The following is a 24,530-nucleotide window of genomic DNA, read 5'->3' on the forward strand; positions in this document are numbered from 1 at the left end:
TGTTAATGAAGTGAATTATAATCATTTAAATTCAAGGAAATTCGGAATTTTTTTTTTTAGTTACTTTGATGGTCTGTTATTCTTAAAATGTATTTAATTTATTTCGTTCTGTGTTATTGTGAACATTTTATTTGTATTAGAAATAAACCGAGATTAATTTCGACTTGCTTTCGTAACAGTCACAAGAAGGGATCCGGCATTCACCTTGCATTTAAAAAGGCCTGGGTTCGAATTCCCGTTTGGACGGAAGTATCAGTTAAGCAACCCAGGCGGAGATGAAATGGTGTAACCATTCCAGGAAAAATGAACTTAGAGGTCCCGAGACCACGAATTGAGAATAACACACTTCGTTGTATTAGTTTTCTAGACACCTATCTGAAATATTTTGACAAAAGCTTTAATTTATTTTTGATAGTTCACATTCAGACAGCGATAATACTCGAATTTGTATGCTGTGTGAGGGAATATACAAGTTTATTAAATTAGGTTTAACATAATAGCCAACATATTTTAGCATACATTTTTAATGAATAAAAAAAATAAAAACCCAATACCAGTTTCAGCATCTAGATGCGAGTTCAGTTAAAACACGTTAAAAATGAAAATTATTGATATAAATTAGTTTTATTAATATGTACAAATATCTGCATGAGGATTTAATCATTGAAATTAAAAATAGCAAAATGATTATCGAAAAAACCAAACGAAACAGACGTCTACGGTAAGATTAAGATGTAGATGAACTGAGTAGTTAATACTACTTTAGAAGAATAAGTAAAAACAAATTAGCTAGAGAGAGAACATAGTTTATAAAAACTATTAATGAAGCTTGTATTGCATTGTACCTGATCCTCCCCTTCCTGGAGGGTGCACGTTCCGGGAAATGTCATCCTAAGATTGATAAACTGTGAAAGTCACAAATGATGTATGGAATATGAAGAAGAAATGGAGGCACGTTAAATATCCACCAGTTGTTATAATAATGGTAACGTAATTATATTTTAATGAATATTTTTATGTGATTAACATACCAAATGAGCCTATAGATCATGCAGACAGATTGAGGTTATACCGGAAGTCAAGTTGCTTAGGAAGAAGAATAAAAGAATAGCGAGTCAATTCGTAAAATAGGCACGCTAACATTGTGATAATTAGTATTTAACGAAGCCTGGTTAATAACCATTGAAACAAAGTATTTATCCTCAAGTCAGACTTATATAAGTGCTCATAAGACAAACTCAGTATTGAATAAAATAAGATTGATTTAACTTTTTCTTCAGAATATTGAATCCAGAAATTCTCAGCACTATAGCGATTAACCGATGGGATAAAAAAAAAAAAAAAAAAAAAAAACATGAAATAACAAAAATAACAGAAAATGCGCAATAGCTAATATTAAACTGAACTTACACTCACAGTGTAATTTTTTTTTGTGTGTGTGTTTTTGTTTTTTCATAGCCTAACACTTAATTAACTAGAACACGAAATAAGAGTTGGTTATTTAGAGTAGTATTGAAGAGTAATCAAACCAAATCTGCCAAGCAACAGTGGGAATAGCGTTAAAAGAATGACACTATCGTATTAATAGTTCACGTGATTTGCTTCTCGTATACTGATGACAGTTACTTTAAGAGAGTAATAGGTGTTTATATACGTTGATATAAAAATGAATGCATATAATGTACAGTTTATCTATCTCTGCTACAGTGCATGAAGATTAGTCTCGAGAAAGAGTAGAAAGAAACACTAAAATCACGTGCGATTGGTATTCCTGTTTGGCAATAGTAGAGAATGCGTCGCTAGGAAGGAAAAGTGGATGCGGAACTTCCATTTTTCCACCTCGTACAGGATGGGTAAGGTCATCCTGTGCGACTGGGATTGCCGACAACACACAGAATACAAATATTACAGAAGAAAAGGGGATAATAGTTTTTTTTTTTTTTTTATGTTAAAATAAAATCATGAAATATTCGTACATTAGGTATAAGTAGGCTAAGGATTAGATGATCAGCGATCTTGTCACTATAGACAGAACATGGAACTTGCTTACGCCTCTTAATCCTCTAATTTGGGGGGGGGGGGGGCGGAATGGAGAAGAATAATCGCTAAATCTTTTTTTGTTTGTTTGATTTGCTATTATTCAATATTTTCTATAATTTTCTGTTATCAATATATACATAATATTATAAATATTTAAGAAGTACTCTTTGGGTGCGTCTTCAAGAAATAAACACCCCTTCGTTTAGTTAAAGCTCAAGGTAGTTCAATTTACTCTATTGCACAACAGTTCAAGGCGCAGGCGGGTCCATAAAAGGTGGCTGCAATGTTTTCCTAGGTTGACCTTTTTTCATGATTCATCTCATTACGAGTCCACAGCTTCTGCTCTGAAACAGTAGTTCTTGTCTATCAGCATTCTATGGTTTTATAAAATATGACAGAAGCACCGAATAGTTCAAGGTTTATTGAGAGGAAAATTTTACGTCTCCTGCAGTGCTACAAAAAAAGCTTACGTTATCGATATATCAGCAGATAGCATACAGTCTATGTAATTATCAGTCAGTTTTTGTTTTTAAAGAAAGCAAAGGAAGTAAAAATATGTTAATATATTTTTTCGTACATAATATTACATGTAATACTAAATTTATCCAGAAATTTTAAAGATTAACTTTGTATTTACTTTTTCAAAAAATCTGACGTGATTGGACGAATTGAAGCTGTATCGCTGTGAAGAGTTAAAAGCCTCGGGGACTGATTTCGATTTCTAAATAATGTAAATATGGAGCCATTAATAATTGAAGTGCAATTGAAGACTTTTCCTGTTAGGATAAAAAGTATTCAATTGCACGTTACATTCAAATTATATAAGTACCAACGTAATTTTTCCTTTGTCCCCTTCATTTGCTTGCTACCTTCATTAGTTATTACCTAGCACCCAAAATGCAGTCCCGAAATTCATCCACGAAGGCTCATCACCATAATACTACATCAATCTACCGCATATGGCATTCTACAAATTTCTTGATGCTTTAATTTTGTTCGTTATAAATGAAGTTTAGGTTTAGAGCAAAAAATCTAGCTATTCTTATCATGTAAAATTAAATCTGTATTATAATTGTATTTCCTAAATAACTTCTAAATAATAAATTATTAGATCTTACGAAATGAATATAATAATAATAATAATTATTATTATTATAAACGGTACCTTACCTGATTTCATGCGTATAATGGAAACTAAAGTAACAAGAACGATCGTCTGCTCGCTTTAGTTATTATCGTTGCCACTAGGATTGTAGTTTTCAAAGTAAATATGAAACGTTTAATTTTTTAATTAATATTATGAAATATTTACTCCTTTTTGTTTCAGTGTATTTTTATAAAATGAAATGATGTAATAATTTATTTTAAAATATATTAAATCTCATTATTCGCTTTTTTTAAGGCGCTGAAATTTATTTTTTATTTGACAACAAAAACGATTAAAGGACAGATGGCGAATGGTAGCCATTTCAGTTATAGCCTTTAATAAACGAATTTTATACTTTTCTCATTATCTCAAAGTCTAGAGAAAAATCGAAAAAAAAAAATTAAGGAGAACAACATAATTATAATTAGGTTGGTTTATCATATTTCTTCCTGCGTTCTTCGAAATCACATTGACACATACGAATATCTGAGCAGGAAAATCGTAAAATATTTCATCACCAGAAATGAAGAAATACCAGTCACCCAGCATTTAATTAATGAAAGTGCCGCTTGTCTCACAAGATCCGGATTTCAATCGTGCAGCCTTGATCTCTGACACAACACAGAAATGCTAACTGGAATATATAGCATCATATTATGTGGAAGGTTGAAAATGAAATAGTAAATATTCCAGTTCTTAATGGTTTGGAGTTACTGATCTTTTTCCCTAATAAAATGCTTCACGTCTGTCTTCATCTTTTGTACTTTGAAAAGTTAATTATTCTCTGGCGATTACATTGATTGACGGGGGAGGAAATATCGCGACATGTCCTATTAACAACACGTCTTCATGTGATAATGTGCAATGTAGTTGGATTTTCCAAAAGTTGCAATAAATTCAAAATATTATATCCCAGAATATCAACTTCCTTATGGTTTATTGAAATTATTATTTATTTATTGCATACTTAGTACATCTGATAAGGATTAAATAAGGTGGAAAATTCTTAATTACCGTGATCGAATTTGAAATTTTTTTGCTACTTCTGTTGCGTCCATAAGCATCAGCAGTGTCGCACCGACAGGGTGAAAATCATCTCGGTCGTTTGTTTACAGGTGATTTGGAATTAAATCATAATTTCTCTTTTTAAATGTTTTTTTTTATGTCCAGGTTTCAATAAAACTAAACTCGACTTGGACATATTTTATAATTTATTATTATTATATACAGAATTAATAATTTACATGGGATTATGCTGATGCTCGCCAAAAATTACTAAGATAACACTTACATTTTAAAATTTAATGCAGTTTATACAAACCAATCTTCTGTTAAGCTAGCGAAATCATATTTAGTTGCAAATCACGAAATTCACAGTCGGTGAAGAAATGCTTGTCAAGTACTTGCATGCAAATGAGTGCTTGTGGTGATCTGTCAACCAATCCGGGCTTTCTAACATCCTTTTCCTTGACCTTCGTGATAAATATAAATTTGATGTCAATAAGATCATGAAGATCGATTAATTACTATTTCAGTTGATGTTGGGGGAGGAGGGGGGAGTTGAGTCTATAACTCTCCAACATTATTGCTCAAAACATATATGATTCAAAGAGGTTTTTTTTAAGCCGTAAACACTTTTTTGAATATATGGTCGCCATGAAATTTTGTATTTATTGTATTTATTTGTATGTATTGTGTGTGTGTATATATATATATATATATATATATATATATATATATATATATAGCAAGATTGTGTGATGTGTTGTCACAAAAATTACCTGACTATGGAATATCGTTTCAAATATGGTGGTACTAGTTTTATAAAACATAAGGCGTTTATAGCACTTTGCGAATGATTAATATAAGGAAGAGATCTTTTAAAAGAAATCCTAAAATTACAATAAGTTTAATATCGCATACACTCACAGTAGGCAAGAGAGGGAACTAGAGTAATTGTACATACAGGGTGTCCCAAAATTCACGCAAGAAGTAATTTTGATAGAAAGCACAGGTTTTTAATTAAAAATTGTAATTTCTTATTGATTCATAAAGTATACAGTATGGGGTTATGCATGGAATAGCATATCGGGTAAATGGCCTCCACGGCTTTGCTGGCACATACGCGCTCTTTTGTCGAAATTTTTTATGATTTGCATATATGTGGCTGAATTTCGTTGATACAGCGCTCAATTTCCTCCTTCAAGGCGTGGGTGGTCGTGGGCTTGTTGGCATAAACCTTAGACTTCAAAAAAACCCAAAGAAAAAAGTCCAACGGCGTTAAGTCACATGATCTGGGCAGCCAATTCTGATTACCAAAACGGGAAATTACACGACCAGGAAATGGCTCATGCAGTCATTGAATTGTTTCTCGGGCTGTATGGCATGTGGCACCGTCGTGTTAAAACCACATGTCGTCCACATCCATATCTTGCAATTTAGGCACAAAAAAACTGGATTATCACGTAGCGATAGCGAGCACCATTAACTGTTATTGCCTTACCAGCCACATTTTCGAAAAATGGACCGATGATTTTGGGCCTCCAGCCCAAAATCCGCACCAAACAATGACACGTTGTGGATGCATTTCTTTCTCAACAATCCATAATCCATTCAACGAACTCTCTTCGCTGTGTGTGGTCATTTTTAATAACCCTGAGCTGTCAGCTGTCACGCTGTCTTTTTTTTCTCGTTGGCAACACTTTACCGAACAAATGGCGCTAAATTTAAATCTTGCGTGAATTTTGGGTCACCCTGTACAAGATCTTATTCTGACAAGGATGCACGTGTGACACGTAATTCAACTGATTTGGTACACAGCTTTTCCACACAGCACAATTAGTAAAGATGTTTATACATTTCTATGCCAAAATATCTATCCCAACATCGAAGAACAGGAAGTGACATCACGCTAACAACTCTATCAGTTGTGCATCGCTTAAAAGACAAATACTTCTTCAATGTTTCAGTGGCATGAAAATCAGTAAGTGGAAGATCAGGACTCTGCAGCAGATAAATGCAGAGCTCGTGCTACGTACGCGTGACGTGTTTTCCATGCACTTAAATCAACTCGCGGTGAAGTTCTTCCATCCTTTTTTATTATTTTATTTTTTAAACAAACCTCCTTTACCGAAAAAAGAGTAATGCGTTAGAAACACAAAAAATACTAAAAAAATTAATTAATAAAATAAAAAGAACAGATTTTTTAAAGCAATAACTATGTGATTTTGAAAAATATATAACTTTGAACCTATACAAATATATCTGAAAGATTATTATTATTACTTGGCACCCCAAGGAGTCAAAGGACTCGTAGAGGGAGGATACTCTACAACTCTCCTTCCCACCATTTAATCCACCAACCACTCACAGAATTGCTACCACCATTATCTACACACAACGCCATCTACTGTCCATCACTAGTATTTTTACTTGTTTGTAACCTGCGCGTGTTCTCAAAGCCGATTTTTCTGTAGGCGGGATGAAAAACCCGCATCATGAAAATCTCGCATGTTTTTTCTCCCTATCCGGGAGAAAAAAACATGCTATCCCCGTATTGAGATCGGCTACTCGTCTTCAGTTGGAAAAAAAAAAAAAAAAATTCCTAGTGAACTTAATAAAAGATGGTAGTTTCCTTTTTTATTGTAAAACCAATAAGAAATCATTCGAAATATCAAAATATAAACCATCTCGGAAGTATATTGTAGAACACAACATGCTAGATTTTGAAAGATAGAACAATAAATAAATAAATATAAAAATAAGACGGAAAATATATTCACAAGGCGTGAATTAAAAAATCTGTTTTTGGGCAGGCTGTGTACTACCTTTTCCTCCCACGTAATACGGTAATTACAAAGAATAGCTTAAAGTATTTAAATTACTTTTTATGGTAAATAAAATTTAAATAGCAGGCATAAATTAAACTTTTATTTATGCCAGCTTAAAGGAAATCGCTTTGAATTATTCGAATGTTAAATGCAATATATTATTATTATACAAACACCTCCTGGAGTCATCAAGGGAGGCAATAGTAGGATGTATTCTAACAGAGATAATGTTTATCATACCTCATCTTAAATTGTTTCAATGTTTCCGCACTCACCATCTCATTTGACAATAAATTACACCCACCAACCGCTCTCCATGCTGCACTCTCTTACGTACCACACCTTTATACAACTTCCAAGAATGACCTCTTATTTCTATCCTCTTCCCTCCTTCAATCCTTTGAAAAATATTCCCGGTATCTGTTTGATAAGCACCCCCTTAGCAATTTATGTCTCAATCATGTAGCCTCTCTTCCGCCTATTGACTATCATCTGTAATCCACATTCTCTCAGCCTGTCTTCATAGTCAGTATTCCACAACCCTGATATTGCTTTAGTTATTCGCCTCTGCAGTGGCCTTAGAACAGAACCCTGCGGAACTCCACCTCTATACGCCACCATTTATTATCGATTAGAAAGCCAGTTTGCTATCCAATCAACCAACTGATTTTCCAGTCCCATGTGCCGTAAGTGAGGTTTAACTTATACACCAGTTTATTATGTGGTAGCCTGTCAATGCCTTTGTAATATCCAGAAGTATCACTGTATATTATTCACCCCTATCCAGAACGATAGTCACCGTATTCTAAAGTGTAAGCAAATTTGCAAAACAAGACCACCCTTTAATAAACCCATTGCTATATGCAATCTTTTCCACCCAATCCTGTATTCTGTTCCTAACCAATCTATTTTACTCTCTACTTACCATTAATAATAAACTAAGCGTAATAGAAATTGAACCAATGATACGCAATGGAAAAAAATATTAATATCTGAAATTATAAATATTCTCTTCCAAACACGTTAGTAGTTAGAACTGACTGTTTGACAAGAAATTTGATATCGACAATTATTAGGTACAGTACTTACTTTTTATTTGACTCCTGCGTGAAATGCTTCAAAATAACGATAGATGGCGCTTTGTATTCACGAATCGATTGCGTGAAAAAATACATTAACAAATCGGGATTAAGTACGGCAATCAAAACTACACTATTTGTTAGAAAATATTAAATTTAGAGCAAGAAAAATGTTATTAAAATATTTTAAGTAGGAATTTAAAAAATAGATGTGAAACTTAGAACACGTTGGTAGCTAGTTACGAATATTTGCCTGTCGGTTACCGATATGACCATCCGGGTTCTGATAGTGAGGTTTAACTGAACCAGAAACCAAATAAAATTCTAAGATATTCTATAAATAAAAACTATATAGACTGGGAATTGTAATATGGTGAGCATGAAGAAATAATAGCCTGACTAAACAGTAACCTATAGTGACCAGTACATAACATAATTATCAAATTAAATAAAATTATAATTGTAGTGACCTTTTCATTAACCGTTTTTACATGTGTATTCTAAGCTTCATTTTGTCAATAAATAAATGAATAAATGAAAATGTGCATGCAGTTCAAATTTTTGAAACAAAAATTTGAACTGCATGCACATTTTATTGTGTACTTCCTAAAATTTTATCTGAATAAAACCAGACCAGCTAATGTCCGGAATAACTTGCTGACAGACGGACGGACAAAAACGAATAGTATAGGCGTGTGCTTATTTTACAAAACCTACAAGCAAAAAAGAAAAAAAAAAAAAAAAGTGAACGCATGGGGGGGGGGGATAAGAATTATACAGATGTAAATAGCTTGGCATTGAAGTCAAATTTTTAATAATTCCATTTATGCATAATTTAAATTGTTATTATTGAAGTCCAAATTTTATAAAAATATTAAAACCATATACGAATGCCATAATGCTAAATGAATTTTAATTCTCTTTATTATGCAACTGTTTATTTTGTTAATTTTCATTGCTGTGTCATTCGGAAAATCACGAAATAATATTCTCTGTTTATTGTGTAATTTATTTTGTCATTCAACATATCTTGTGCCGTAACAAAGAGTTTGTTCCCATTCGCTATAACGCAATCTCTTTTTAATTAACACCACAAGACAGTTAAATTCTAAACTTATATCCGGGTTTAATCTCATTGGTTAATATACATTTAATATAGGAATAAACGATTTGTGTATTGAATTAATTTCTTACCGAAATTTACCCTTTAAACTTAAGTGCAATGCTGGAATTACTGATTTGCTTTTAGTATTTAAAAAAAAAAAAAAAAAGCTAACGTCTTTTATTACCATCGAGTAAAACGACCCAACCTACACCCTATATAAATTTTAGTAGTAAGCAAAGCTCTCAGTTTTATTCCATGTTTAGCAGCAAAAGAACCAGTAGGTCGATGTCGTTGTGCTGTGACTCTAGTTTTTCTTCTTTTAGAAAAATAATCGAATATTTTGTTACTAAGTTTTAATAAGATTAACTTAATGTTTCGACAGTAAGTACCTACGTTCAGCACATACTATGTAATATCAAAAGTTTAGTTTCATGAAATGTAAAGCAATTGTTTGGTTGGAATTTTGAATGAAGTCTGAGGCCATGGTATTATATCTGTTAACGGTCATCTGTCTATGGGATGGAAAAACACCACTTTCCGAAACGGAAACCCTCCACCTCCGTACGAGACCGGTTAATTCACTTTAAGTTCAAAAGTCTTATTTTTACAAAATATTTTCCTGCTAGCAGAGTGTGGCAAATATACTTCAAAGCGAAATTTATTTGAATAGATAAATTTTTAATAAAATTTGCTAGTTTATTTTGAAATTATTAAACATATACCGGTATATCCAAACAATGGTGCAGAAGCATCAAACAAAGTGATAAGGTGTTTTAAGGAATTCAAAACAATTTTGGACACGAGGAATTTTAAATTAATAAACGAATGTACTGATTTTAATATTTATTTCTTATGATATTACTCTTACACGATCAGGAAATAAAAATACATTTTATGTATTATACAAACATGTTTAAACCACGCTATGTTTCACCGATTTCATGCCTGACTTGTTAGAATGACGTGTAATTTTTTTGAAAAGACAAACTCATTATTATTATTATTTGACACTTCCAGGGAGTCCAAAGACTCATCGAGGGAGAGTGTGCCAACAGCATCGATTGTGTTGGAATGCCATCGGCCTATCCAACACAATTCTTGAACTTCGAGAATTTTCACTAAGATACAATCCAGATATTATACTAATAAATGAAACTCACGACTGCAGACAATCCGAAATTGGGAGGATACCTGCTCTGCAAAAATGGCAGACTTTATTACAGATGCGGTGGCATTGCCATTTTTGTTAAAAACTACATTAAACACAATTCAATAACCAACCACAAATTTAGAGATTACAGGCATTGAAGTATACACTAAAGCAGCTGGTAAACTCAACATCTATGCGGCTCACAACTAGCTAACCAAAACCTTTACAAAACTATTGGCTGATTTAGACGCCATCTGAATCTGAATTCGAGGCATCCACCTTGGAAAAGTAACACAACCAATAAAAACGGCCGCATACTTTATAATTACTCAGGATTGAACTAATTGTCAGATCAGATGTCTTAGATATTATTATCCTACAGAATGTCAAATACCAATACCACGTTCAATCACTGAATGAGTTGTCCTCAGACCACCACAACCCTATTTTACCTAAATTAGGCAATCAAAAACAACTATCTCCTCCTCAATCCTTCATATCTTGGGAAAGATAATCAAAAGTATTACCTGAATACATTGGACCTGTACCCAACATAAAATCAAAGGAAGAGATTGATTTAGGCTTGGTTCCCAACCTTTTATGATTCACGTACCCCTTGTATCGATAAAACTATAGTTATAGTAAAACAATGGGAATAGCATAAAACATAGATACACCCTCTATCCAAAAAATAAACCGAACTTTTAGAAAATAGAAGAAACTAGTGGCGCCACCTGTTGCATCTTTTTGTTGTCGAAAGCGGCAACCTTCATTAGTGTTGTGTCAACTGTTTATGACATGTGTTTCATTAGAAGCCGAGTTATAGTGCCAAGAGCGACAGTGTGTTTTGACGAACGGTTGGTCGTCACGATATTCATGCCGTACGCGTCGAATTGTCGCTATCAATCGCTTCAGAACTTCGAGATAAAACTCACCATTGACCGTTTGACCAGGCGGAACGAATTCTTTGTGCATAATGCCCTTGGAATCGTAGAAACAAATCAGCATTGTCTTTACTTTTGACTTCTCCAAGCGACTATTTTTCGGATGCCCTTCTTCTGGTGGTCTCCAATCAGCACTCTTTGTTTCGGGCTCATACTCAAAACAACACGTTTCGTCACCAGTAACGATCGTTTCAAGGAACTTCGAGTCCATACGGGCGTTTTTAATGCGGTCCTTCCGGTGTTCAATTCGAAACATTCTTTCGTCGTCGGTCAACCTGTGGGGAACAAATCGCGAATTCAATTTATTAAGGCCCAAACTCTCGTTTGGGTAATCAACAGTGCACAGAATGTTGCACAACTGTTCCAAAATCAACTGTGCACGAAATGTTGTGCACAGTTGCATCTCAAACATCTCACGACCACTTTGAAATCGCTCAAACCACTCGTAAACTTGAGTATGAGATAAGCATTTGATGTGTTTCGGTAAAACATTTCCCAAGTTTAACACAAAAGTCAATCGCAGCTATCTGTTTGAAACTCATTTTCCTACCGTTCGTCAAAACACACTCTCACTCTTGGCACTGTAACTCGGCTTCTAATGAAACAAATGTCACTAACAGTTGACACAACACTAATGAAGATGAAGGTTGCCGCTTTCGACAACAAAAAAGATAAAACAGGTGGCGCCACTAGTTTCTTCTATTTTCTAAAAGTTCTGTTTCTTTTTGGAAAGAGGGTGTATATACATTAAATATTGTATTCAAAAATTACATATATCGATAAACACAAAGAGTAACATAAACAATTTTGTAATTTAACAAACGTGTATAGACATGTGCTACAACGCCCAGCTTCGTCACTTAGTTCTCAGAAATTAATCAGTATCAGTGTTATCAACTTAGCGACTTTTGGACTCTCACGTCGTACCCCGCAAAATTTTCCATGTATCCCCAAGAGGATAAGCGTACCACACGTTGAGAACTCCTAGTTTAATCTATTGGATGTTGGATTAAATGCCTAATTGAATAAAACACCTCGTATTAGAGGGTAGGGGGTTGAATAATAACCCCCACCCCTAATTGTCTATCCAACCTTTCTACTAAGAGAAAGGCCATTCATCTTTCTTAACAGTATAAACACGATGCCATAAGTACGAAACAGTTTATTTTAATCTACTAATATTTCGCTGGATTAACGCATCTTCAGAGCACAAAACACGTCCTAAGAATGAAGTTTGAGGTGTTCCTCTGATCATCTAAAACTAGATTCCTTCCTCTGATGCATTCAAAATGTAGAGCACTATAGATTAAGGAAAGAATTCGCCTGGAAAGAACATAAGAAATATATTCATTATAATTGTTATAGCAATAAGGTTGAGCAGACACGATTTGTATACTCCATCACACAGAAGTAAAACAGAGGAAACTGTGCTGCGTGTAAATCGACAAAGTCTGGCTGTTTTCAGGGGTTATCATCACCAATAAATAAAACTCGAAATTTCGAGTACGATCGCGTTAATTTATCAAGGATTAGTTTCACAATTACTGCAAGTTTTTCTCTGAAGATATCAGTTTGTAATTGAACGAAATCTCAGAAGTTTAATACAGTTTATTCTTGCCATAAGCTATTTTAAATCATCTACTAGGCGGATGAGGTGTCTGTCTTCCAAGACACGCAGTAATTAGACATAATCAACTAATTGATTGTACACGAATTAACACAATTTTAAGAAAGAAACAATTAACTGATTTCACAGCTATAGCTAGTTTGCTAAAGACCCATCAACCACAATGGATAAATGCATTGTAGTATTTCAAGCACAGGTATCAAGGCACCGAGAAATCCCAATAAAAAAAAAATCCGTTACCATAAACATCCGCCCCTACCTGTTGCTGCTTTGAGAATGGTATCCAAGTTATTTCTCAACTCATCGTTTCTGTCTAACCATCCACACAGCATAACTTATTATTCTTTAGTACTGTTAGTCATTTGGATTTCATCCTCATAAAACAAAATCTATCTTGAAAACTTCTTGGTAGTGTCAGTCGGAAGGGCAATAAGAAACTGGGACATGTGAAGAACAACATGAACCCCACTGTCCTAGATGGTAAATAGCAAGCTATTTTATGCTTGCTATTAAGTGATTCCCCCCCCGTAAACGGGGGTTTTTCATCCCACAACAACGAGAAAAAAAAAGTCATACCAATCTGAGAATATAATCAATAAACAGTCGTAATACGCTAGCCCCATTGCTTTAGTTGCTTCGATCGTAATCCACCTGCATTTACTGGCATAAAATCATTGTGCAAAAAAAAAAAAAAAAAAAAAACTGCAGAACAAATTTTCTGATGAAACATAAGAATGATTGCATAAAGGAACGTAACATTTTACATAAATCTGCATGAAGGCCTTCATACAACGTACTGGAAATGCGCTCAGCCAAACCTTTGACTTTAATTCAAGGTATGTTTGGCATGAAAAAGTTGCAATTGATTTAATGGCTTCGTTATTTCAAACTGACCTATTGGAAAATCTGGTTGAACCCGGACAGCTTTGTCAAACAAAAAACACTCGAACCAACAAATCCACATGAAATCTTTGACTCAATAAATGGTATGTAGCAATGTTCCTTCCACGGTAAGAAATTCTGGAACCGATTGATAGCAAAGAAATAAGTGTAAGTAAATATATATATGAAAACAATTTATTTCTGTGCCTTGGTGAATACGCGCAGTATTTCTGCCTTTTAGCAGTTGGAGCTGCCCACACTACTCATACAACTGAGGGTTTAGAGACGGAGTTCTTTGAAGACCAATCTAACTGCGTCTGGGTACATTCTTCTTAAAGTATGCCAAATATTAACATATATGGAAGCGGAACAGAGCCACGCAAAGATATAGAACTCATTAATAGTTAACCCCCACGGTTTGAAAGAGCCGGGTTCGAATCCCGCGTAAGATGGCAGCAAAAACCATGACAGTTTTTCAATTTAAGGTTAGTCGGTCTCGTGTAGAGGTTGAAGGGTTTTTTACTACGCATAAATGAATATTAGCTAATAAACCTCCAATAAACAGATATAGGGGCAGAGGATAGCCACTTTATTATGTGGGATTTGATTTTATTTTTATCAGTGCCCGCATAGTAGGTGTGCTTACCCATAAGCGTGAAGTATGATGTAATAAATCGACATGTAGCATATCAACATGATGACATCCTTTTTGGACATTCCTGTGTATGAGAGGTAATAAAATCGAGGATCAATAATTAACTACTAAAATCCCCATGTTTTCTCACTTTATAAAGGAAAGCCTTGTTTAAGTAGATATAAGAATAAAGGATACCCAAGTTTAAGCATCATAGACAGGAATGTACAAGTAATAGACAAAAAAAAAATGAAAACATTGACACGTTTCGATTAATATGGCGTTGGTCCTCCGTGGGCGTCTAGTACAGTCTTCATTCTTTAATTGAGAAACTCTGTCAGTGCTTGGAACTCAACAGGAGGAATTGTACACCATTCTTCCGACAGAAACTGGATCAATTCACCTTTGTTTTTTGGATGTGGGAAACGTTGCCTGAGAGCTTACTCCAAAATGTCCCATAACTGTTCTATAGGATTTAAGCCTGGCGATTGGGATGGCCATGGCAGAGAGGACACCTCACCATGTTCCACAGACCACTGATTGACCACATTTGCTCGATGAATGGGAGCATTATCGTGTAGAAGAAAGGTGTGTCAGCATTGAATGAAGATGATCTCTTATGATTGAAAGATAACGTGCAGCAGCATCCACTTTGCCTTCCAATACAACAGCTGGACTCAATGCCATGAGAATGTGCCCCCCAAAACTTTTCACGGTTGGAAACAAACACTGTGACTGGTTAGCTTCCTTCGACTGACGCCACACACGTATTCGTCCGTTTGCAGCAAAAAAATGTGAACGTGGATTCATCGGACCATATCATATCCCTCCACTGTTGTGTAGTCCGCTGCCTGTGATCCTTGCGCCATTGGACACGACGATATATGTTGATGGGAGTGAGCAAAGACTGTGTAATCCAATCCAACCGTGATATTCAACTCTGTATAATTCCCACCGCAGAGTTTTTGTTGAAATGGGTTGCTCACAACGGTGTTGAATTTTTCACACAATTGCTCAACAGAAACCTGCCTATTTTCGTGGTACAGCGTACTGATGCTCGAACATCCCTCTCTTTCAGAAATTGTTTTCGTTCACTATTACATTATGATGTTTGTCCTGTCGACTGCCATGCCGACATAACCTTAGAGACGTAACATCTGCAAATTCAGCTGCTCTAGTCACAGATGCACCTGCCAGCTTGGCTTCAACAATCAAAGTTGAAGCCAAGCTGGCAGGCTTGGCTTCAAACTTTGATTCAAAGTCATGTGGTCCTCTCTGGATTCCATTCTAACATGTCTTTATACACATCCCTAGGAATGTCGGGAGTACATTTGCATATCAACTGCATCGGTGTGTGTGTGTGGTCCATCGTAGACGCTGCACTGCATTGCAACTACCAATAACATGTTGACCCAATAGCTCAGTGTTTCCATTTTTTTTTTTTTTTTTTTTTTTTTTTTTTTTTTTTTTTTTTGTCCATTACCCGTGTGGTTAATATCAGATCCATCAAATTAGAAATGTTATTTTATTCATCTTGGAAATAACAGTAATTATATTTTACTTATAATTTAAAAATGGTACCAAATATTTTCTAAGACCAAAAATATATTTGCATTTTTTTTTTTTTAATTTCATTATTTTATTCCGGAAAAGTTTGCTAATTACAAGTAAATTAGTAGTTTGTGCTACCCGATAATATAGGTCGCCAGTTCAACATTTACAGCTTTATCTTTTCATTATGAGGTTCGTTTCTCCTTTTAATCTGCAAGCACTCTTCCGACCATTACTGAAGCTTTGATTTGATGTTTATTTGCTGGAAAAGGAAGAACTTAGACTAATGATCATTGGCTTCCTAATTAAAGAAATAGATAGAAAACTAGTCATCAAAGCTAGCTAATTCCTCCTTTCGCTTCATGACCTCAGGCTTCGTTGGCAATTACAAACATAAACTTAACTGTGATTACAAAAACAACCTATCAGAGAATGCAAATTTAATCGCCTGCTGGGTTATTTTTGTTGTCGCCAGTAGAGGCGCCATCTCCACCTACTAGAAACATCTGTTGAATAATAAAAATTATTACCCAATTATATTTCCTTTTTCAATTTTAACACAATGGAGCGAGGACTGCCAAAAACGACAATGCAAATAAGATTGTTGCTAATATAGAAATGATATCACGGGCATCAGATGAATTATCTGAAAGAAAACATTGCTAAATATGAAGATTAAACAGTCAAGTTATGACAATGAAAAAATATATTAAATTGTCAGTGTTATTCAAGTAAAATGCTTCGAAAGAGATTTCTCTTCTTGAAAAATTTTGGGTACTGTCATGCAATATGACTAACATAGGGTCTTAAACTCCCAATAGTCAGTTTAGACTTTTTTTTTAACGTTTCTCTTAGAACCAAACTGTCATGTTAAAGAGCTAGGATAGTTAATTCCATATGCTTCATCTGTTGACAGATCTTGCGCAAGATGTGGAAGAAATTAGAATACGGCGTAAATATTTCTGGGTTAACACACGCAACCCAACGTGAAACGCTTAAGGTTTTTGTATTGCAAAGCAATTTTTTTCAACATATGTACGAGGGTGGTCTGAAAAGTTCTCGGCCCAATGAAAAAGCGAATTTATAATTTCAAAATTATTTTTATTTTTCAACAATCTCCCTTAAGACTAATACATTTATTCCAGCGATGCTCCAGCACCATTATCCCGTCCCTGTAGTGGTTCTCAGTAAGATCTGCGAAATACCCCTCTACAGCTGCAATCACCTCTTAATTCGAAGCAAAACGCTGACCAGCGAGGAAGAGTTTTAGTTTTGAGAAGAGATAGAAGTCAGAGGGAGCAAAATCTGGGGAATATCGTGGATGTTCCAACAGTTCATAGTGCAGATCCCTTAATTTTCCCATTGCCAAAACATCTTTATAGGCAGGTGCATTGATCTAATGAAAGATGATTTTTTCTTCTGCAAACCGGGTCTTTTCTCACGAATTTCTTCGTTTAGTATAGTTAAAAGATCGGAATAATATTCCCCGGTTATTGTTTTACCCTTTTCGAGATAATTAATAAACAAAATGCCTTTTAGCATTCCAAAACTCCGATGTCATGACCTTTCCTGCTGATGGAACCTACTTTGTCTTCTTTGGCGCTGAACAACCGGCTTCTGTCCACTGTTTTGATTGCTGTTTGGATTCCGGTGAATCCAAGTCTCATCCATAGTAATAAATCGACGCACAAAATCAGTTTTATTCTTGTTAAAACTCTCCAAGCACTGTTCAGAGATTTTCATGCGAGTGCGTTTTTGATCTGCTGTGAGCAAGCGCGGCACCCATCTTGCGTAAAGCTTTTTCATTTGCAATTGTTCATGCAAAATATATCCTACACGTTCTTCTGAAATGCCTGTAGTCTCAGCAATTTCACGCACTTTGACTTGCCGGTCATCCAATACCATATCGTGCACTTGATCAATGATTTCTGTTGTTGTTACTTTTTTGGACGTACTTCACGTGGATCATCTTCAAGGCTGGTATGGCCACATTTAAAGTCGGCAGCCCATTTCTTAATTGTCGAAAACGAAGGAGAAGAGTGCCCATAAACATTTATGTACCTTGAATGAATTTCTTTTGTGGTTAAATCTTCTTTTACAAAGAATTTTATAACCGCATAATTCTCAATTTTATCCATTTCAAGGGAATACAGACAACACTTTTGCTTCAGACAGCTGTATAAAACAATCTACTTGATAGAATGACTTGCAATTTTACATGGATGCTTATGACCGATGTATCAACTTAGAAAAAAATAATCTTGCGGAGAACTTTTCAGACTACCCTCGTGCAATATATTTTGCTGTTGCATCTCTATATTACTTGATTATCTTTTATATTTTGAAACATTTATTACAAACAGAAAAAAACGTAACACAGAATTCAAACTTACACTGTTAAGATGAACACCATTCTATTTTTAATGTATTCTTGAGAGCTTACTCAACTCCACATGTATTATTGTACATTTAACTTTTTTTAAAAAAACATTGAGGTATACTAAAGAGATATAGAAGATAAAACCTTTAAAGATAACGTAATGACTTTTTAAAAAAGACAGCCAATTGTATTTTACGTCGTGATTTTACTTATTTCCATGCGTATGGATGCACAAGTATGATTCACATATGCTATCTTGTGTAAATAAAATGTGTAAGACGACAGAATTATCGCTTCTGATCGATATAATTTACAAGAAAAAGATTTGCTATGTGATGGAAAAGCCTTCGAGTCAGCATAAACCCCCAATAGCTTACAAGGAGGTTTATTATGTCCTCTTGTTTAGGATTTCGGTGCGATCCCTCGTAAGAACCTTTACATGCTATTAACTGAAGACGAGGTAAGCATGCCACCTCTGATCTCATAAGGATATGGCAGGTATTTCACCCCCAAAACACGCAAGCCGATCAAATGGATACACAGTTAACCAACTCGATACATTTGCCTTATTTGCTTTGGCCATAATTCAATAATGTGAAGTACATCACTTTCTCTGCAATAAAATGTATTCAAGTGTCTTTATTTCCCACTGATACCATCCTTCATTTGAAAGAATTCAGAAATCCACATGATATGCAAATGATGAAAAGAAATAGCCGTTAGCAGTTCTTAATGTTGTGTACATTTTCCATCAATATTGTAATTGATTAGACTGTATCTTTAACTTCCTATTTTAATTTAAATTTTAATAATTTTCTAGGGTTTCATGTCACACCAAAATTGCCCAACTTGTGTCCCGAGAGTTGTATCCTTCTCTTGGTCGGTGTCCTGATTGGCTTGATACTTTTCTTCTCTGGTCTATCATCAGTTGGTCCGCTGACCCCCGATGTGTTCTTCTTGTACATGCTTCCGCCTATTGTCCTGGATGCCGGATACTTCATGCCTAATCGCCTCTTCTTTGATAACTTGGCCACCATTCTTCTGTATGCCGTGGTGGGAACCGTCTGGAACGCGCTAACGATAGGATTCTCCCTGTGGGGAATTGGCCTTACGGGACTCTACGGTGTGAAGTTCCCTCTTCTTGACACTCTGCTGTTCAGCTCAATCATCTCGGCAGTCGATCCCGTAGCGGTGCTTGCAGTATTCGAAGAAATCCATGTCAACGATGTGCTGTATATCGTAGTGTTTGGAGAATCTCTACTGAATGATGCAGTTACAGTGGTAAGTACACATCGAATTCATCCAAACTAGAGGTTATAATAAATAAATAAATAAATATATATATATATTTATTTATTTATTTATATATTTATTGATTTTAATTACATTAAACTAGAACAAAAAAAAACAGCGTTTTAAGAATGTACCTATGGATTTTTGTAAGATTGTAACCCAGTGTCCATAATATAACAAATGATTTTGGTGTAAAAAGTCAAAAAGGTTATAAATACAATCATAAATTATGCAGTAATCCCGAATAAAATTAGCAAGAACAAATCATGGTCACGTGCTGAAATACACATATGCAGTCGATGAATACACATATGGAATAAATTTTGCAATAATGATTATTGCTAGCCACGCCCACTAACCAATAGGAAAATGTGGGTGTGGTTATTAATGTTAAATATGAAGTTGGCGTCTGTTTATTTTTCCTATATAGAAATCGAATTAAAAAGTCAATATTTTTGGAATAGATACAAAAACAATTTATTGTTTCACAAATTATGAGCTAAACCTATTAACAATCTGTTTTCTCTCGATAAACTGCAGGCATGATATTAGCGATATAAAAGACAATATAAAAAGGTATTTTAAACAGAGATACACATAAGTTATCAACAAAATAAATAAAATTAAAAATTCTACAAAAATTCTTTGCCTGGTATTTTTTTTTCTACAGCAAATCCATAAGATGCAAAATTTAAAAAAAAATTATTCGTCTTTTGATGTATATTTTTTATCAATTCAAACATTAAGATTCGTGAACGATTTAAGTTCTTGAAACTATGTAAATATTTTTAATTTAAATAACTTTAAATTCTAAAAATTATTTAATTTTTAGAATTTAAAAATTTTCAGAAATATTTTTGCCAATTTTAAATTTTTTTTTAATGGACTTACATTGTGACTAATTTTAGCCATTTTATAACTTCCTCATTAAAAATTTAACTTATTTGAAATTATAATTTTTTTCCCTTTTCGAATCGATTGTTTTTAATTAGTTGTCATTTAGAGCTCTTTCTTTAAGTAGGTGCTTTATCACATGTTCGAAGGCTATACGAACATGGGAGAAAAGAATATCATCCCACTCGACTATGTAGCTGGAGTCGCATCGTTTTTTGTCGTAGCGTTGGGTGGCACGTTCGTTGGCATTGTTTGGGGATTTTTTGCCGCTTTTATCTCCAGATTTACGCATCATGTGAGGATCATCGAACCGTTATTTGTCTTCGGTTTGGCCTATTTGTCTTATCTGACAGCAGAACTGTTTAAACTGTCAGGCATTCTAGCGTAAGTATTCATTTTAAACCCGTTTTTGTTTATTGATTGTAGTGTCAGCTTGCATTCATAATTTATTTAATATAGAGTATGCCATTAATTTTACCAGTAGTTGTTACAAAGTAATCGATCACAATTAGTAAGTTAGTATTATAGTGTAGTAAAATCATTGGTTATTTACTTGGAAAGTTTACTGTGGTACCATAGGAAAATCTGTAATAATAAACTAAATAGAACTGCTTTTAAATTTGAAAATTTATAAATATATATTTTGTTATACGAGATTATAACAATGAAAACCTCGAATAAAAATTCCTATCTGAATAATTTCCTTTTCAATATTCACTTTTTTAAAAAAAAATTTGGGTTTTGTTTGCGAAATAAATACTAACTGAAGTTTGTCTATATTTTATTAATTTAAATGAATATTTTATTAATATTAATCATGTGGTGATGAGGCTTATGTAGCCCTCTGGAAATTCCATTTGTATCCATAGTGCTCGACTGCCCAAAGAAAGATCATTCTAAGTTCGATTATAATCACCAACTAGAGGAACGTTTTTTAAACCTTTATTAGACCAGTTCCCAAGTTTGTCAATCTTTAGCACGGGCAAGTAAACTTTGGTTTTTAATACCTCAACTGAGTTAAAACTGTAGAACTCATTATTTCGGGTAATAATATGTAGTAAATTATAAACACACTCTAAAGGATGTGTGCTGTGCATTATGGGATATTAAGGCAATTGATGTCAAGCCATTAGTCTCTATATACAAGTAGCCCTGTCGTGAAGATACTTCACGTGCAGACTTTGTTTGCTTACACTTGGATAAAGGATTAAAAAATAATTTCTTCATCAGTTTAATTTATAATAAAACCAAGTGAAAAAGACTTTCAATAATATACTGTATATAGTGTTAATGTTAGGAACCAGAAAGCAGGGGAAGTTGTCTTCAATACTCGTCTCCCCAGATCCCAATTAAAATCACTGGCAGTCTTGAGACAGCTATTCCGTGATTGGCTAAGAGTAGAAGCTAGCTGTCCACTAAGCCTTCAAAAGTTAGTAATAAATGGCTTCGCCTACTCTCTTTTGTTGGGGGGATAAAAGGCATTAGCAATTTTTTTTTTACTGTTTGTAGAATGATCTGGAATTGCTTATTAGAACTGCTTTTGCTCTAAGAATAACATTTTTTCTCTTAAGCGTATCTAAAAGGTCTTCCTTACCACAAGGCATGGGTCTACAATGTCCAATCGAAATAAATATAATTCAAATGGGATTCGAACTGGAAGTGCATATTGAACATTTCATAGTTAAATGCGGAGGCAGTGAAAGGGACGACAAAATGGCGGCAGTTGTCTGCCACACTTCTCGGGATGGCAATTGAAATAACTGATAACCTTGGGCCAGCTCTCTTGTGATTGGCTAAGCGTAGAGAACGGCTTCTCTTCCATTTCTCCCCACCCTTAATTTCGAAAGGTTAGGGCAAAACAGCTTCGCCTACTCCATTTTGGGAAGTTGCTAGTAAATAATAATTGTGTTTTTTTTTTGTTAGTTAATGAATTGTTAGCTTTGCTATCGTACATTAATATCGTAGGTTGCCTAAGAGTTAAATAATCCGAACCCCTGCTCTACCTATGAAATCTAGAACTTTATGCAGATACCTTGTTTTTCATGGCTTCCAACTTGATGCGCAGTGCGGTAAAAAAAAATTATTTTAAGAGTTTATGCGAGGTTTCAACACTTTTTCTTCGAGATTAGGATTAGTCTTACTAGACTATCCCACTCAAACGAAAATCATTGGGATTTATTATTACTTCAATGCATATTAAGAAGTCTTTGACTTTCAAATCTGTGCATATTTAGAATATTAAATTTATTATGAAAGAATCTGCATATTTTTATGCAACCCACGTGCACATTAGTCTGAGACCAATTAACTGAATGCTATTTAAAAAATAATAATAATAATAATAGACGAACCTTTACCTTTAACCTTTGTGGCTGGATGGACCCCAATCCCTTGGATTATAATCCCTTCATCTCTATGAAAAATGGCTTACATTAATGATAATTTAGCGAGCACCTGGCTCACCCATTTTTTGGCAGTGTGGGAGCGTCTGTATCGATGAGCAGAGTTAAAGTTGAGACGGTTATCTAGTTGAATACCTAAATATTTGGTGCTGGATTTCCATGGAATAGTTGTGTTGAAAAGTTTGACTTCTCCGTAGTGGGATGCCTTCCGTCTTGTGAAGAGAATGGCAGTACTTTTGTCGGCATTCATAGCTATTCTCCATTTCCTGAGCCATTTTTCCAGGTTTGTTGCTGCGGTCTGCAAGCGCTGTGTAGCTAAGTTCGGCCTGAGAGATCTACTCAAAATTGCCATGTCATCTGCATAGCAAGCTGTGGTGGTTGATGTCGTGTTAGGGACGTCAGCAACGAAGATGTTAAAAAGCAGCGAGCTTTGAGCAACACCTGCAGTGATTCTTTTCAAAGAAGATTTGAGTCCTCTCAACTTGTCCTGAAATTTCCGGTTTTTTAGAAAGGAGTTGATAAGTTTGATAAGGTAAAGCGGAACGTTGGTCGTAAATAATTTATAGATGAGGCCTTTGTGCCAAACCTTATCAAAGGCTTTTGCTACATCCAGAAAAACAGCTCCTGTATGTTGTCGCCAATTGAATCCGGTAGTTAAAAATTCAACCAGTCTGTGAATTTGATGTGTAGTACTGTGTCCGGTTCTAAACCAAAACTGCTCCTTCGGTATTGTGTTGTTTTTGTTCACCACATCTTGAAGTCGATTGAGGATGATTAATTCTGCAATTTTTCCCAAGCATGAAAGGAAATTGATGGGTCTGTAACTTTGCGGTAACTGAGGCGCTTTTCCCGGCTTATGAATGAGGATTATATCTGCTTGTTTCTATCGGGTTGGAAAATAGTTTAGTCTGAGCATTGCATTTATGATTGCTACAAAATGCATGACAGCTTTGTGTGGAAGGGCCGTGATTGTTTTGTTGTTAATTTCATCTGGGCCAGGGGCTTTTTTGTTGTTGAGCTTCCTAATGATTGAGTAGACCTCTTTAGGTGAAGTGGGACAGATATTTTCGCAGTTGTTAGGCTGCTGGAGCGCAGTACGGACTCGACGGTGAATTTTCTCTATGAAGACTAAATCCGCATGCGCATAATTAGAACTGCACTGAAGTTGAAGAGCTTCAGCGAGGGCTTCTGCCTTTTCATCGTCCCTATAAACTATACCTCTTTCTCCGTGAATGGAGTGGATGTTGGAACGGTCTGTGCGGAGAGTTTTTGCCAACTTCCACAAGGATTTATCTTCAGTTTTCAGGGAACAAAGTTTTCTTTCCCATTGCAAATTTCTGTGATCTTTTAATGCATAGCGAAGTAAGTTTGATGCTCTGTTCAGCTCTTGGCGGTCTTGAGGAGCTAGTGTGTTATGAAAGCGACGTCTGATTTTATTTTTGTTTCTGATTAGAGCAAGGATTTCTTCTGGAAGTAGATTTACTTGAGCTGGGGTGGAAATAGAAGAGGCTGCAGTTAAGCTAGTTTGAATTTTTCTTTCCAGGTTGTTGACTGCTGTGTCAATTTCTTCAC

The 24,530-nt window shown here is 34.9% G+C and overlaps 1 protein-coding gene across 1 annotated transcript in view; it reads left to right on the forward strand.

Moving 5' to 3' along the window:
* LOC150097037 (sodium/hydrogen exchanger 3-like) overlaps positions 1 to 24,530 on the forward strand; it is a 126,783-nt gene that overhangs the window by 63,737 nt on the left and 38,516 nt on the right. Inside the window, exons 2-3 of the mRNA XM_090408607.1 lie at positions 19,190 to 19,650; positions 20,684 to 20,940. Coding sequence (XP_090264733.1) covers positions 19,190 to 19,650; positions 20,684 to 20,940 — 718 coding nt within the window. The remainder of the gene's footprint in view (positions 1 to 19,189; positions 19,651 to 20,683; positions 20,941 to 24,530) is intronic.

Source organism: Typopeltis vanoorti, chromosome 18, assembly GCF_054136105.1.
Source record: "Typopeltis vanoorti isolate ZY-2024b chromosome 18, IOZ_Tvanoo_1.0, whole genome shotgun sequence".
NCBI lineage: Eukaryota > Metazoa > Arthropoda > Arachnida > Uropygi > Thelyphonidae > Typopeltis > Typopeltis vanoorti.